This window comes from Epinephelus moara, chromosome 19, assembly GCF_006386435.1.
Source record: "Epinephelus moara isolate mb chromosome 19, YSFRI_EMoa_1.0, whole genome shotgun sequence".
In the NCBI taxonomy this organism is placed as follows: Eukaryota; Metazoa; Chordata; class Actinopteri; order Perciformes; family Serranidae; genus Epinephelus; species Epinephelus moara.
In genome coordinates this window covers 19,628,178-19,645,848 of record NC_065524.1, presented here as the reverse complement: position 1 = coordinate 19,645,848, position 17,671 = coordinate 19,628,178, and the positions used below count along the sequence as shown (strand labels likewise).

Here is a 17,671-nt window from a genome sequence, read left to right as displayed (position 1 = left end):
CGCTCTTGCCACTGCGAGGGAAGACGTGGGGTCTTGATGCAGACAAATGTCAACACATTTCCTCTTAGAATTGCATGATGGCTTTTGTTGTGACAGACAAATTATTTTTTTATGTCCCTACGGCCGTTTGTCATTCCTTTACTCTTACGGACGCATCCAGTGTCTGGCAAACCACATGCTTCCCTCTTTTACTCAGTTCCTGTGCCCTGTGGAGCGTGATGTTGCCTTCAGCTGTTGTCAGTATTTATGATAGAAACTGATTTTAGATTTAGTCATTAAAGGTCCAGTGTGTAGGATTTAGGGGGGATATACTGACAGAAATGGAAAATTATATAACAAGTTTTTTTCTTAAGTGTATAATCACTGGAAAAAAAGAATCTTTGTGGTTTTGTTACCTTAGAACGAGCTGTTTATATCTACATAGGGAGCGGGTCCTCATCCATGGAGTCGGCCATTTTGCATGGCCATGTTTCTAGAGTAGCCCAAAACAGACACACCAAATACTGGCTCTAGATAGAGCCATTCATGTTTTTGTTAGCAGCCCGTCTGTGATGAGCCAAACACTGTTGGAGAAACACTGATTTTTAACATAAAAGTGTTTAATTCATTGTTTTTTACCATTTAAATCACCTAGTCTGCTTGTTTTAGAAAGGAGGAGACCTTTGCAGATAATTCGGCTCCTGTTAAAAACCTCCTAAATTCACACCTGCCCTGTTTGGTTTGGTATAATCGAACTCAAGTTTGTTTGCCCCCTAAGTGCAGTTTCTTTGGGCGTTTGTGAACACAGGAAGCACACTGGGGAGTGCGCCAAAGCAATCGGACCGAGACCTCTTGAAGACGTGGTCTCGGTCCGGTTACAAATGAACCCAACTGCAGTCGCATTACGAGATTGTTTGGGTTAAATAAGCATGAGCATGTTACAATTCGGGAGGATGCATCAAAACATTGTTTACTAGTTGGAGCCGTGCCTCGTTTTCAAACTATGTTTTGACTAAAATGAACAATGACTGTAATATAGTACACAATGACCAGCGCTAAAATCAACCTGTGTAGTTGTCATTCCATTGTGACATTAGAAAGTGTCACATGTATCGTGCAAGTGTACTCTTCTTCAATGTTTTGTTTACTCCCTGGATTTTTCTTGCATGGAAATTCTGACCAATCAAGAGCAGCGTTCTCGTGCAACGTATTTGATCTGGTCCGCTTGTAAATGCTGCCATGAGAATACGAACCAACTCAAGGCAATCATACAACTTTGTAACAAAAGTAGTCCCTGATTCGGACCAAAGCAAGACAACTCTAGGTCTGAAAGCACACTTAAATGATCCATAAGTGTGCTGTTTGATCCATATTTCACACTGTTAGCTATGATCACACCACTCTTCTAATCTGAATTTGAAATGTTCTTGACCTTAAAATCAACAATGAAAAATGCAACTTTGGAGCATTTAGAATTTTTATTTTGTACTTGAAATGATAAAACATTGCTGAAAAAGTTGGGGTGATCTGGCATTTGTGCATTTACCAGGCTGTTTGCTGTTGTAGTGTAAAACAGGACTATTGTGGAGAAAGACCGTAGAGTTAAGGCTTGTGTCTGAAGCTCTCTGCATAGTGGTTGTGTTTAATATTTAACTTTAGGTATATCACAGCTGGTAGAGCATTACAGTCAAACAGAAAATCTAAAGCCAGTTTGCACTGGAAAGAAATTCAGCGACCTCACTTATACAACTCTTAGATTTTGCTTGTTGAAACTTCAAAGGAAATAATGCATAAATAAAAGAATACATTCCCAAAAGACTGCAAAAAGATCTTCATCATGTGTGAGCATGTGGGAAGGCACTGCAGAATTACATTAAAAGAACTCCTCTTAGTTAATGTGCAATAAAACCGTTAACTAGCTAGGACTCAGGATCTGTAACAAATCTTCATCATATACAATAATGTTAAATATCAAATTTAAAATCTACATATAAATTAAATAACAAATGTATGTACATTCTCAGGAGAAAAACAATGTAATCTAAAGAGAAATATTTTCTGTGGCGTTTTTACATCTGCATTTACATTTTAGGCGTTCAACAGAAAAAACAAATCACTTAGAGCCAGTTGTTTATCTGCAGGTTGTACCATAGTCTCTTTCTTTACAATGACATAGGCAACTATTGTTCACAACATAGTTAAATTGGTGAACTACATAAAAATCTTTAAAGAAATAAAATTAGTTCTTAATACTCTGGCCTCTTCTGTCTGGTTAGCTAGCTGAATGTATTTACTATACCTATAGTTATCTATACACCCCACAGTCATCAGTATTTTCAGTGTAGATATTTGTTAGCGTCACTTTGACTGTACGTATTTCACAATTTCTTGCAACAACCCATTTGATTCAAATTACTAAACACAAAAAAACATGCACAAAAATTCTCTTTCAATGTGTGTGAAAATATGTTCATGAAGTGCTTTGGCTCCCTTGACAATTTTTATTTTTGGTTTTGTTGTTTGTTGCGGTTTGTCGAGCAGAATTTGCCTCCCACTTTGTTCAGTCTGAGCGTGACAGTTCAGAGGGAACCTGAGAAGTCTGCCGGTCTGATCATCATTGTAGTAGACTTCAGTGAGTAGCCCGAGCCTTTCCAGTAGTACCATTTGATCCCGTTGAAGCGGTTTGAGTTTTGGCCTTGTTGGTAATACATCCCATTCAGATTGGATGGACCGCAGGCGTCAAACCACCAACCTAGAACATCAGAGCAAACTTAGGTTTAGAGGGTATGTTTTCAAAGAGGATCACATGCAAAACAGGGACAGTGTTGGCTGTCGTTTTGGTAACCTGTTTTAAAAACGGTTTGTTTGGTGTGCTTAAACTGTCTCTTTAATTCTTCACAGCTACTTTACAGAATAATAGTCAAATATTACAAATAATTAAGTCCTTTTCAGAATTAAACCAAATTTTTGTTTATCTTGTTGTGACTTTCAATCCAATTATTTGTTACAAATCTGTTTGTTTTTTTATTAAGATAGCTGTGAATGACAGTTCAAGTATCATAGCACACTAGAACTCAAGCTAGAATAAATTAAATTGTATATACAGTGCATGCAGTCTTTGTAAACTGTGCCATCTGGAGACTGCCTACACTCCTGCAAAACCTAAACCTCTGAGGTAAACAAGCTGTAACTTCTGCTGCACATTGAACAAATACAGAAGGTTAAAATTTCCACAATCAAATGAACATGAAATTACATGTTTTAATTTATTGCTCTGCAAAAGCTTGGTAGCAGCTGTAGTTGTTGTATAGTTTCTGTGTAATAGGAACCATTAATGCACAGCTGTGTCGCACCATAGCTTCAGTCCATGTCATGTCATGGCATCATAAAGTAGCGTGTAGCTACTTGTTAAAAAGTGGAAGTGCACTCTTCTGTACGTGTCATGGTGTTGAGGCAGGCTTTTCACATTCGGCAGCATCTAATTTGGGTGTGACAGTAAAATTACTACTGCTCTTATGCAAAGAGATTGTTGTGACACACATCCCTTTTTGTTTTTAGGTCCCAGTGACACTAGGTTTTCATCAGTATGTGCTGGGACACTGACTGATAACTTGGTTTATATGTTTAAGACTCAGGATTTAGTGTTTTTCTTTTTCTTTTTTGGCAGTAATAACTGGGTTGTCACACATGGTCCATAGGCACAGAATGAATATATGTGAACAGCATTTAACAAAATTTGAAAACGTACTCTTTCAGTTGAAAAAATATAAGGAATGGGGCTCCCAATATGTTTCTACATACTTATTCAATCCCTCCAGGATTTTGCGGATTCTTGTTGAGATTGTTGCGGCCTGATTTGCCTGATTTAATGGCAGCTTTTTGGAAAAAAAATTGCGTGTGATGCATGTTGAGATGTTTTTGCTTTTTTGCACTTTTTTTGCAATGAAATTGCAGGGGCAAGTAAAAATTGCAAAAAATAGTTGCAATGTTGTCTTCTATTCAGCACCTAGGATTATGAGCATTCAGTTTTTCCCACAACAGCTGATTGCCAATGATAAGCTGTCGCTGTCGCTGCCGCTGACGCAGCACTTAAGCACTGTCTCTGTGAGCTGCTCTCCTCCTGGTCCCTCTGCCGGTTAACATGAGCTAACACAGCAGCAGCGGCTAACATCTGACAACAACAACAATCTCGCACCAATACTGAAACAGCCCAACTCTGTCATTTAACTTGTTAATAACTGTTAAATAATGTTAGCTGTCTGATGCTAACAGTTAGCCCCGTCACCATATGTGTGACTGTCTCAGGCGTGGAGTTCACACTCCTGCTGCAGAACTCTCATGATAATCAGCAAGAACGTGCAGGGCAAGAGTGAATCAATACGCTGCACACAGCTCTATAATGAAAGAAGATTTTACCTGTTTTAAATGGTACAATTTGCGGTAAAGTTGAGGTGATTGGACAAAATTGCTGGGTCAGGCAGAGTTCACAGTGACTGGCTGAACGTGTTAATTGTTGTGATTGCAGCATCCCAGAGTGGCTGCTTGTTACGGTTTTATGCAGATATACTACTCTCATTCAAATTTCTGTTCACTCAATACAGGCGGCTTTGTAATTGTAATTGCAGATCTTGCTGTACTCTTGTTACTGGGTCTGTGCCACTCAGTCACGATTGTGCATAATGTGCAATATGGAGTCCCCAGTGAGAGACCCCTCATGGGAAAAAAGGGAGAGGGTTAGAGTTTTCATGCTTTCCTGCTCACTTGGCAGACCCCAGTACAGAGGGAGACAAACTTCTGGCAGCCGAGTCACTTTCAAGGGAATGGAGGAGGACCTTTAAGCTACAAGAGGAGAGAGGGAAAAGCTCTGTTCCCAGGCTATTAATGTCAGCCATTGTAGGGGCTGAATTCCCCGATGAGTTGATCAGTGATTAACTCTTAGCTAATTGTGCTCTTTGACCAGGCCACAAAAATACGGGAGCCCTTAAAATGCCCTTGAAGATTTTTAGGGGAAGTTCCAAGATTTGGGTGGGTGGGAATTTGTTCCACATCACAAATCGACATGATTGTTCTATTTTTTAAAAACACAACCTATTTACAAAAATATGTTTCTTACCCCCTGTTGTCAGTTGTGAACATTTGCAAACACATTTGTCGTTGTCTGCGTCCTTTGTACTGAAATCACTTCCTGGCTGCCCGATGCTGCTTATTTTGCCTGCTGTTCCACTGAAGCCCTTAAGGTGTATCCTGTAGAATGGAAAAGGAAAAATGAAGGAAGAGGAGGAGGAAGTCTGTGATTGCTGTTCCTCAAAAGGCAACCATCTCGCTTATACAGCTCTTTGGCCATAGCTTCACCAGCACTGGATCTAAACTGGGGTTTGGCATAAAATGTGTGCTGTTGTCATCACAGATTTGTTCACTTATTTCTGCTCTTTGAGATTTTCACAAGCAGCTTGGTGATTTCATACGCTGTAATGCTACTTTTATTTTTGTGCCAAAGGATTCGTGTTGTGCTATTTGTGCAGTGTCTTTGTAGGAGTTATTTGGAATTACTGAGCCAACTAACTGGAGACCAAATTGGTCATAGTCAAGTAGACTTAAGACCTGAAAAGAACTGTGTTGAATCGGAGCATTTCAAGGTCTGTTTGTCAAATTCAAAGGAAGTATCCATTCCGCTCCTGAAATCAGCTTAGGTTCGGAAAAGAAAATACTCCTGAAGGGTGTGTTTTTGCCAAGAGGTGCAGACTGAATGTTTGAAAACCAAGACACTTTATGTATTTCCTATTTTTCAAACGCCGGCCAGTTTTATTACATTTTCTTTGGGCTGATGCCAGTATGTCTGTATCAGGAAGTAAATAGTCTTATACAGCAGAGAACCACCATGCAGAGGAATTTCTATAATGTGTTTTGCTTTTAAGTTAAAATAGGAGGTCAGCATTTATGACCATGAGCTAGATCTTTTTTAAGTGAGTTTCAGAAGATAAATATATGTGCGACACAGTCCAGGGACACGCTGCCAGAATAAAGTATCAATCAAGACTGTGGAATTAATCTTACTTGTACATTAGTGTTGGGAATTAACAACCAGAATGAATTCAGTGGAAAATCCCCACAAACACCGTCAGTGTGTCCATTAAAGTGGTCTCAACTGTAGAGAATTAGCCTGATAATCAGACTGAATCGTCTCACTTCATTATCTCATTCATTTGCTTAAAAAACCCAGATGTGGGTGGTGATTCAGAAATATGGGTCCAGGCTATGAGAATGTATGATAATTAAAGCCGTTACGCTTTTAGCTTTGGGAAGATGTTCACATATGAAATAGATATTCATTACACTACATGTTAGTTGGTCTAAAGTTGGTGATTCAGAGATGCTATTTATTTACACAAGAATGCATCTTGTTTCAAGCACTAGTTTCTCTTTGTGATGCCACCAACATAGCTGTAAATCTCATAATAATTGCAAGGCTCTGTGTTTTGAGGCTGCGCTCCTTGATTAAAAAATTGGCAACAGTTTTTGGGATGTTTTCAGGATTGCAGACTTCAAAAGCACCGTCGTACAGAGAGACACATTATTTGCTTTCTTTGTCCTTAATAACTTGAGCTACATGAGCTGTGAAATTCTGGCTTTACGCAGAAATCAAAGGAAATGTTCGGTAATTGCCACTGAGCGTCCGACACACATGTTCCTTTGATTTTGTCAGTACCTGTAATTTTGTGCTTCGCCGTCGAGAGAAAACTGATCATATTGTGAGAATCCAGAGTTTCCTTCCCAGTCGCTCAGCTGGATCCTCAGCTTGTAGGACTGCAGAGTCGTCAGCTTGGAGACAAATTCATTTCCTAACCAGAATTCACCTGAAGGTTCCCCAAACCCCTGAAAAGACACGACAGAAATGTAATTAAACCCTGATGAACCCCTGCAGGGGATGCTTGTGGGTTATTTTTATCATTAACATAACAACAAACAGACAGAGGACACTGTGTACATTTCTCTGCTGTTACACTGTAAGTTATTTTTCTCTGGAGCTAAAATATTTCATCAGAATACTTAAAATACCATCAGCACTTACACAAAACAATCACCAATATTCATATTCACAATGAGATATTGAGAAGAAAGTATGCCAGATTTAACTGAGCTTGCATTGTGGTAGGAATAAAGGAAACGGCATGAATGCTTTCCTCTGTTGTGATTGCTCTGTAGGGACTTCAGATTCTTTTTGGTACAGTGTTGGCCCGTTTGTCTCCTACTTGGCGTTGGCAATCCTGGTCTATTTTTGGGAATCATCTTTCGATTGTAGATTTTAAGCACAGTTTCAGATGCACTCACAGAAATTGAATTGAAGCTGGTGCTTGCAGGTGGCAAAATTATAGTGATTTCATATTCAGATTATTTTCATGAATAGCAGATGGCGATCACTCAGGATCTCTGTCTTTATAGTATATCCCTTCGTCTTTGGATTGCATGTAGTGGACACCCGTAACAGAACAGAATCACCGGGCCTTTGAAGCACTCTCAGTGGATGGCCAAAACAAAATCTGCTCACTGTAGTGTGCATTTGGAATGAAACCCGTAGCCTAGGCTGTATTTTTTTAAGGGAAGAATTTCTTCTGGATAGCTTTTACCTTTTTGTACTCCTGCCACGTACGGTGAAAGTCAACATGGCCGTCAAACCGTTTTTGTAGTACTGTCCACCCACCTCCTTCTGTCTCCATGTCACAGAAAGCCTTCAAACAACACAAGGATAAAGGAGCTACTGCAATTATTAATTCAAAATTAATGCTCTGTGAAGAATTAATGCTCATTTATAATTAGACAATGCAGTCGTATTTGAGTTTGGTCTGAATAAATGTTAAGTCGCAGGCAATTGATACAGAAGTCCAAGGCTTATTCACTGAAAAGTTTCTAAGGAGATCAGAGTTTCAGCTCAAGCATGCACATCATTAATGGAAGTCTGAGAACATTTTAATTTACCTACCCCGCCCTCTAACACAATACTGTTTACCGAGCACTTCCAGAGGTTTTATTCACAAGGTTGTGTAAGTGTGGGTGGGTCAGTGCACGCCTGGTCTGACTCTGTGAAACAGGCTTACTTTACCTTCACTTCTATTGTAGTGTTGGGTAAGGTGAGCGTGTAGACTCCACTCTGAGTGTTTCCTGACTTGTAGACAGCAGCACAGTCAGTGAATGAGGTAGGGGTGTCCTGCATCATGGAAGTTTTACTCCCTGCAGAGGAAATTAGCTTTGTTAATTTGACACACAACTGTATGACATTTAAGCGTCCTCCTTTGATAAGTTCACATCTTCTGAGGGAAAAAAAAGGTCACATTCATTGCTTCAGTGTTACTGCTTAGACAGTGAGGCATGTTGCAATTAGAGGTGGGTGGCCTTTTTTGTGCAGCACAACCAAATACAGTGGCCTCAGTGATTAAACTTGGTTGTATTTGTTTCAGGGCCATTTGATTGAATTAATTTGTGCAGGCGTTAAATTGATTTTCAGGGGCGAGAGCAGATGGTGCTGGCAGCTCCCAAATATGGATGTGTTTTGTTGTAAAATGCTAATAATAATTTATATAATATACTGAATATAAAAGTTAAGACTCACCTCGAGCTGAGCCAGCAGAGATGGTGTGAATGAGGTTGTTCACAGTGTCCAGTAGCTCCTGCTGCTGACGCTGTAGTACGGTGTTGTTGGAGGACACTTTGAGCAGCTGCTGCTCCAACTCGCCTATGATGGCCGTCTGCCTCAGTATCAGAGCCTGAAGCTGCTCTTTCTCATCTCGAATCAGCTTCAGCTCCAGCTGCCTCTGCTCCTCTATCTCCACCACCTTTTTCTCCAGAAAGCTAAGGAGAAGCAGGCGACAGGTTCAGTAGCGAGCTTTGCTTTGCACATCAGCACAAATTGTCAGTGACACTGAAACTTAGTATTAGCTGTAATTTTATGTCGTGATTTGATGTCCTCACCTGTTTTTGTCATTCAGCTTGCTGATGTCATTCGTTTGGACAATTAGTTGTTTTTCCAACTTGATGGTTGACAAGGAATTTTCGAGAAGTTGACGCTCAAGTCGAGTTGTATGATGAATTACCTAAGAACAAAAGAATAATTTGAAGCACTTTAGTCGACTGAGTCCACAAGATACCTTATTAAACAGTGTGTTTATCCATTAGTAGATTTTTAAATGATCCACACTGACTCACTATGATCTAAAGTCTTTGTACTTCACATCAGCCTCAAGAAGGACTCAAGATCCTCAAGTAATGCCATTTATTTTCCCTCAAAACACAGCATACTCGATGTATCGCTGCTTGTTCCACGTGGGAGGTATGACATGGATTATTGTCACATTTTTTTAAACCACCAGCATGAGACTTGCTTTGCGGTTTTGATTATCTCCTTCCCTCACATGGCTATCTCCTCCTCGCAGACACACAAAAAAAGACTCGCAAAAAAAAATCGGCACGCACATGCCCCGCCCATCCATACCACTCTCCCGGGTGATAGTGTGAGCAGGTGAAGCGTGTGTTTCTCTATCTGCAGGCATCCATACCGCGACTATTTAGTTGCATGTAGTGACTATGGTGCACCATTGTGACTTGCAAATATCATTAGTAAATGAACTGGAGAGTAAATGTAATGTAAATGAATCCTCACGTTTAATGGTGCCGCTGAAAGGGCTTAAAGGGATAGTGCACCCAAAAATGAAAATTCAGCCATTATCTACTCACCCATATGCCGACGGAGGCTCAGGTGAAGTTTTAGAGTCCTCACAACACTTGCGGAGATCGGCGGGGGGATCGGCTAGCACACCTAATGGCTGACGGCACCCCAGACTAACGTCCAAGAACACAAAATTGAAACCACAAAATATCTCCAACATGCTCATCCGTAGTGATCCAAGTGTCCTGAAGCCCCGACATAAAAAGTTGTTTTTAGCCTCACTGTAGCCTGTAGCTCTGACTGCTTCTCTGTGCGCCGCGCTCACGTGTGCGCGCTTGTGCGAGACCAGCGAAAGCATGAGCTTTGCTCACCTGTGTTTATATCACGTGACACGTGCACCGCAGGGGAGACAACAGTAACCACAGTAGCTAAAAGATAATTTGCACTACAGTCTTTTAGCAAAGGACAGCCCAACATGTCTGCAGACTTTGAAATTGAGGAGGAACAGCATTTCTTATTCTTTGTTGAGCCGTATTTGTTTGAGCCCGAGTATACGGACGGAACTCAGGCTACTGGATGAAGCAGCCGCCACAGCTCATGAGCCTCAGCCAGCCGCAGAATAGCTGCAGTCGAGCACTGGAAACCTGGTGGTGTAGTTGTTTCAAATGCAAAGCAATGCCAACGGATGAGGAAAGTCTTTGCTGCTCAGACTGGGAATTGGCGATGCCTGCACTTGAGAATCTGGACACAAGTACTGACGAGACTGCCTGCACTTGAGAATCTGGACACAAGTACTGACGAGACTGCTGCTCTTCAGAGACCATGCATCACCGATCAACCTGAGCGCGCACACGTGAGCGCGGAGCACAGAGAAGCAGTCAGAGCTACAGGCTACAGTGAGGCTAAAAACAGAGTTCATATGACGTTATTCGAAACAACTTTTTATGTCGCAGCTGCAGCACACTTGGATCACTACGGATGAGCAGTATGAAGATACTTTGTGGATTCAATTTTGTGTTCTTGGACGTTAGTCTGGGGCGCCGTATGCCATTAGGTGTGCTGGCCGCTCCCCCCGCCGATCTCCGCAAGGGATGTGAGGACTCTAAAACTTCACCTGAGCCTCCGTCGGCATATGGCTGAGTAGATAATGGCTGAATTTTCATTTTTGGGTGCACTATCCCTTTAACAACAGCTGAATTTTCACCGGAAGCATCACACAGCGAAAACCTCATCACTTCTGGCCCAAGATGAGCGAGGTTCTTCAGAATAAAAGCACCAGTGGTTCCGCTTTGATTTATTTAATTGTAACAAAATTTTATTTAACTTCATTATAACAATACTTCATTTGATTTTATTGTCTAACAGTCGCTACTTTATGTAACTTTATTGTAACTTTATTGTAACTGCAGTTTATTTATTGGTATAGTACATAGCCGGTCTACAGTAGTTTAAATGAGATTTTTAAATATCGAGATATATATCGTGTATCGTGATATAGCCAAAAAATATTGCAATATTATTTACAGGCCATATCGCCAGCTCTAGTCCCATGTTTAGTCCCATTGATGTTCAAATGAAACACTCATCTACTATTGACAATTTACTTAATTATATAGTATGCAAATGACAACACTGCTTGCAGCAATTTAGAAAAAGAAAGTAAAAAAGCATGTAACATATGGGAAGGTGGAGCAAAAGGGCAATAAACAACATGTATAAAAATGCTACATAACAGTCCTAAAAAAACTTTGTCTGGTCAACAGGCAATTTTTACAAGTAATTCAGATATTAAGGACTGTCCTCCAATAGTGGATCAAGGACAACACAAGCCCAGTTTGCATGTCCAGAGTGAACAAACAGCCATTTGCAAAATGGAAAAAAACATGACAGGAAAGAAGGACAAAACTCCAATACAGCAGACGTACCTGAACAAGGGAAACATCTAAAATCCACCTATTTTCACAGACAGATGAATTGAACTGAACTCTGGGGTTGGGGACCTTGCCTCTAATTTCCCAGTTCGGAGGAACTGAACTCAGCAAAAAGCAGGTTGTTTACATGGATCCTAGCTATGTGTCTCCAATGGAGCTGTTGATGCCTTTGAACAGACGGATGTCTGATTGTGACAAACTGATAGACCCTTTCTGTGGGAATACGAGTGTGCTAATAACAGGAAATGCTGTACAGTTGGCTCACATAAGGTCATTGACGTGTAGCCACAATAATAAACTGACGCAGTGGTGCCTGTTTTTCCCTCTGCTTATTTTTTTTTACATTATTTAATGCAGTGTATCGCAGCATGCACTTAGACTGGCAGCTTTGAATGGAAAAAAGTCATTTTGGACCTATTAATGTTTTCATGTTATTAAAAACAATCTGCAGCACATTTTTATTCTGTTGAAAAGCCTATTATGTTTTTATGTAAACTGTTATGACAGTTTGGACTTTCTCAGTGTTCTGCTGCATGGCATGTGTTCACTTTTTAGGAAAGGTAGCAGCAGTGCAGCCTCACCTGTGCCTCCACATTGGTCAGTTTTCTTGTTTGCTCTGCAGTTTGACTCAGCAGGTTTGTTCCGATTTCAATCATCGTAGCTGTGTGGTTGTGTACAGCAGTTTGCTGGATCTGGACCATGTCCTGCTTCATGCTGTCCTGTATGTAGTTCTCAAGCTGCAACACAGAAGAAAGAGAATTGAGCTTAAGAGTCACTGATCAGTATCAGTAAGCAGTGGTTTTGTTGTGCATGCACAATCCTGTATTACATTACTATGGCAGTTCACAGACTGAAAACTGGGTGCTGCCCACTACAATCTTCTTCTGTAATGTTGTGCACAGAGCAGCTCTGTTTCTTGAGCAACCTTGGTTCTTGTCACTTGTTCTCTTTTCTTGTTCAGATTCACCCTGTTGGTTCTGGGACTCTGTCCAGGGACTTCGGTCTTTTGAATGATCATTGTACACTGACTGGAGTACAGTTAACACCACTTGTCATATCAACAGTTACCTAGCTCTTAACAGACATACTGTGTGTAGCTTTGCTTCTTAAAGTGAATTGAGGGAAAACAATGTGTTCAAGTTTCTTATTTTCAACATCTCTGGGAAGCATGTAGTAGACATTTTGTATATTTTATTGTTGTGTTCTTTTTCTCCCTGATCACACCAACCTTTTCCCTTCTGTCTTACTCACATCATCACAGAAGGTACACTGGTCTCCACATAATATCCTAGCAACGATGGTGTCATCAATTTGAAATATCTGTGTTGCCCTCATGCTTTCTCCACTTTTATGCCGTAAGTGCATGAGAATATGCATTTAACAGCCTATCTCTTAATAGATTGATGGTGCTATATTAGAGATTTATTAAGAAGCACCATAGTTCCATTATGTAAGAAGAGCTATTGGGATACAGATAAACAGACTCTCCCATGACAGTGTATTTTCAATTGTTTTCAATATATATATTGTCAAATATTTTAAAAGCTTCTTGAAATTGAAACATGAGATCACATATCAGAGTGTGGATTAAACCAGCTGGTTTTCGTAGCAAAGTAATGAAATACTAAGAATCTTGAGCCAGTTTATTAATTTATTTATCTCATCGTGACTCAAAATAATAAAAACATTTGCAGCTCTGATGTAACCTTGCCAATATCAAACCTCTTAATCATAGGAATAATACAATGAGCGTGCATACCCTCAGGGTGGGAAAGGGTCAATGTTTCATCTTTACGAGATTCGTTCTTATCTACCTTACAGTATTGCCAGATTTAGACTGAGACCAATCATTAAGTTATTTCCTGCATGGTGTTCCTGAGTGGCAATCAGGTCACACGACTGGTAAACAGGATGGAAGTGCTGAGTGAGGAGTTACATCCTTCATGACAGTGTGATATGTGTGTGCAACCGGAAAGCAGCATCCGTTGAATATCTTTGTCATCTACAGTAAGTTTGCATAATCACTTTGTTATTTACTCATCAGTCAGCGGTGCAACTCCGAACAGCCAATTTCACCGTCATTTTTACAATGGAAAAATACAACTACGATCTGCAATTAGCGCTGATTTTGTTTGTCTTCCTTTCATGACGTCCAATTTGTTTATGTTGTTGGATACACAAAGGGGATGTGTGTTAGGTGGAAGGCTGTCATTTGAAATGTTGGCAGGATGTCCCATTGACAGTCAATGATCTAATCAGTTGTTTACTCAGTGTACCTCCGAGGCGTCAGTAAGAGGTGACTGAGTTCCTCAACAAATTGTTTTCCTCCATTGTCATCAGCTGGTGCAGTGTTAATAGGAATTTGAGAAATTAAGCAACTTTTGGAACTGATGGAAATCTCCACTGTGTCCTGATTTGAAATAAAGCGCAGAGAAGCATGGCTGTGGATCATAGGAAGACTACATAGACATCCTGAATATGTTTATGTGACAGCAGCGTGACGTTATTTAAGCTTTTACGGGACAGTCTGACTTCTCTGGCAATATCTTGTTTTATAAAGTTATTTACCAGGGTTCCCACGGCTCCTTGAAATCCTTGGAAATTTGTGAATTTGAATAAATAAAAACCTTAAAAGTATTTTTAAAATAGACATAATTAGATCGAAGTTACATATTTTGTGCAAGAATAAAAATTCTCTGTCGCTTAGCGTACGCAATACATTATTTTGATGTTAAATGCACTTTTTAATTGTTGATTTAAAACTCTGTAGAGCCTGCCTCTCATCATAAAAATTCTCAGTGTTGAAACAGTGATTTACCCTGATCCATGTCTCAAACTATGCTGTGTCGGGCCCTTGAATTTGATGTTTAGGAAGGTGTGGGAAACCTGTTCACACTCTATTTAAGCTCCTGCATGCATCAAGCCACTCCTGTAAAAAAGGTTTGATGGATCAAAGCTCCGATGAGTGAGGCACTTGATGTGTAAGTAAACTTATACAGTATGTCATCCGTCCATCCATCCATCAATCTATCCCTCCTGCTTTTTCCTATTGAGGATCATTGGGAGTTAAAAACCTTTCACAGCACAACACGAACGTTTTAATCAAAAGTAGAATTGTATTATTTGAAGACTCCCATATATAGTTATGAATGAAAGTTGGCTTACAGCTACGGTATTTATTTTTACTGTCTCGCATAAGAGTTAATGTGTCTTTCTTATATTATCTGTGATGACAGAAGTTGTCGAACACCTCACCTCTCCTCAACACTTCACAGCTCATTAGGCTAAATAATTAAATTGTTTATTTCACGTTATTTCTGGGTCGTGAAGCTAGTAATGGCGTAGTGCACCTGCTGAATGTTTACGAAGTCTGGTTTGGATTTGGGTGTATTTTTTACAGTTCTTATAATCAGTTCTGTTCTTTATGGAAAAAAAGTGTCAAGGTAATTTTAGTAAAGAATGCTGGTGTTAAAAAAAACACCCATAAACTTCACACTTGAGCTGTGATGCGAGCTGTGCAAATCAGTCCAACAGAAGAAAAAGGTACTGGAATCCTCCTCCAAGAATGCCGATTGAGGTGCAGCTAATTATCAGCAGTGCTTCTGTCTTTGTAAGAAATACGTAATCTGTCACTATGTCAGATGTGTTGTTGGACCTTGGCTTGGATTTTGGCCCTTGAGCTATTGTGCCCTCTCAGCTCTTCTGTGGAAAAGATCAGAGCTCGCTTTATGCTACCAGACGGGAATTGTGCGATCAAGCTTTGAGGTGTTTTCATCTTGTCTGGCTCGTCTTGTATAGTTCTGATTAGTAATCACACTCTGAAGCGGGAGCAGAGAGGCAGCTAGACAAGAGGCAGTTCGCTTCTTTGACCCGCACAAGTAATGGCTCTGCAAACTGAAAAGGGAAGCAAGCATCACTTGTGTGGACACCTGTGTTGAGTCTTTGTCAGTCATCAAACCAATTATGTCCTTTTGCACAGAATCACAGGGTCTCACAGACACCCAGCGCACATTTTATGTTCGTTTACACAACTGCCATATCAGAGTAGACTCTCAAAGAAACGCTTTTTAAACAGAAATAAAATATGGCTGGTAGCGTTGTGTGAGGTTTTAATGTCACAGCTCTGACATAACTACACATTTAGATGAAATTGTTCTTGCTAATCTAAGCCATTGCTCATTTTAAAATTATTTTGTCATGTCATATGTTTGTTAGAGCAGTTTTATCACTCTTTTATTATGTGGTATTGGTCAAGCCTTACTCATGTTAGTATGGCACTTAACAAAGAGCTTGTGGTTTAACATGAGCCTGAATAATCTGCCCATTGCATGATGACAAAACCAGCAGTTATCCTTGAGTTTTTGTGAGTCAGAAAAAACAAGTTTCTTTTCATTCTGATGCTCCACATTAGATCATTCTACAATGGCAATTCTGGTCAACATTTATCCAAGTTATCCTTGTACACCGTACTAGGTGTTTGAGTTTCTTTAAAGTGCTACCTTATTTCCTTTCCAGATAATTGGAAAGGAAGTATGTGTATCTCCAGTGGCACCTGTAGAGGAAGTGTAGCTCTACAGCACATTTTGTCCTCTTATAAATAGCCTTCATCCTCTTTTCCTATGAAAATACCTCTCTAAAATTACCGTAGTCACAGCAGTCATTGATATCACATTGTCATGCATTGATGTGACACAATAGGCGTGACATAACTTTACCTTAAGCAGCCACTGTGTGTTGTTCTCCATGGTGATCTCCAGTTGTTCCAGCCTCTGAGCCGACTCGTCGTTGTCCACAGGCCCATCCTTTTGGACCGGATTATTGTAGTTGCTCCTCTGGGTTTGGCAGTTTTCCTGCTCAGGCAGCAGAAAGGTGTAGCTGCACGGCCCGTTCTGGATCTGGTATTGTCTCTTACCCCCAGCACTATATCCCGTCCCCAGACCAAGGCAGAAACTTAAAACTAATAAGACCACATGCAGCATCTTCATAGTAGAGCTATTTAGCTAAAAAAATAAAGTTAATAAAAGTATAACTCCTTGGACTGGAAGTCTCTCCCCAGCAGCATCCAAGTGTAAACAATCCTCTTGAGGCTCTGCAGATTCCTTTTATTACCTCTCAGTGGTAGGAGGGGAAAAAGCCATCAGGAATTAGAGGTAGTGTGTCATTCCCTTTGGTTTACCGGTGCCAGACTGCATGTGCTCGCTTTTCATCAAGCCCCCAGCCACTTGTTTGAGCTGCTCGAGGCCCCTCTGATTAGCTAACTGTGAGTCGAAACCACTCCCCCGTCACTGTGACCAGTCACTGTGAAGAGCAGTGAAGTGGAGATTCCTTTCAGTACGCAGTCACTTCACAACACAGACGAGCAGATGCACACAACTACACACGTTCCACTATATCCTCCACGTGTTTTTTTTTTCTTTTCTACTTGAACAGCTACTCAGGATGCAGCTGTCCTCCTCCAGCACACACTGTGATAGTAACAGTGTCCATCCCATTCATTGAAAAATGTTTCCCAGCCTACGACAAACACACTTGCGTCTTTGAATGGGAGAGTCACAGGAAAAATAACTCACTCCACTTATTTTCCTACTTTGTTCTTTTTAAAATGCTTTATTAATATCCACTGAAATCTACTGATCATCCTTTTTGCTCAGACTTTTTCTTTAAGATCAGTGAGGTTTATTTCACAAGTTCATAATGTCATGAAACAATCCAGAGTTCCCAGATGTTGCTTCGGGTCTCAGGGTCCATAAAGTCTCATATCATCTGTTATTGGTACAAACTAAAAGTGCCACTTGATGACCTCTGACCACAAAATAGTCATGGCTGTTTTTATTTGTCTCTGCTTCAGGGTATACTTGTGCAAGATTCAGATGAAATGTACTTGGCAGATCTTGTTCTGAGTCATAAGTATAGCTAAAGTATAATCCAGTATAAGTATAATTATTTTTGCTTTCAGATCAGACAATACAATTTTGTAAGTACCTTTGTTAGATTTGAGATTTTATCAGCTTTCGCGTACGTGGGCAAGCCGTGGGTGTTTTCTGTATACTGTCCCAAATTTTCATGTCCACACCAGCTTGAAATGGCACGACAAAAACAATCC

At 40.3% G+C, this 17,671-nt stretch overlaps 2 protein-coding genes across 4 annotated transcripts in view; one reads left to right on the top strand and one right to left on the bottom strand.

Annotated features, from left to right (window-relative positions):
* The window catches only part of mcph1 (microcephalin 1), a 37,693-nt gene that overhangs the window by 13,290 nt on the left and 6,732 nt on the right, over positions 1–17,671 (top strand). The gene's annotated exons all lie outside the window — the stretch shown is intronic.
* On the bottom strand, positions 1,108–17,150 carry angpt2a (angiopoietin 2a). Its single transcript, XM_050071359.1, has 9 exons — positions 16,284–17,150; positions 12,150–12,305; positions 8,944–9,065; positions 8,585–8,823; positions 8,078–8,205; positions 7,605–7,706; positions 6,686–6,852; positions 5,093–5,223; positions 1,108–2,731 (listed from the first exon to the last, which is right to left on the bottom strand). Exons 1-9 carry the CDS (start codon positions 16,551–16,553, stop codon positions 2,559–2,561), a joined length of 1,488 nt encoding a protein of 495 aa, XP_049927316.1. The 5' UTR covers positions 16,554–17,150; the 3' UTR covers positions 1,108–2,558.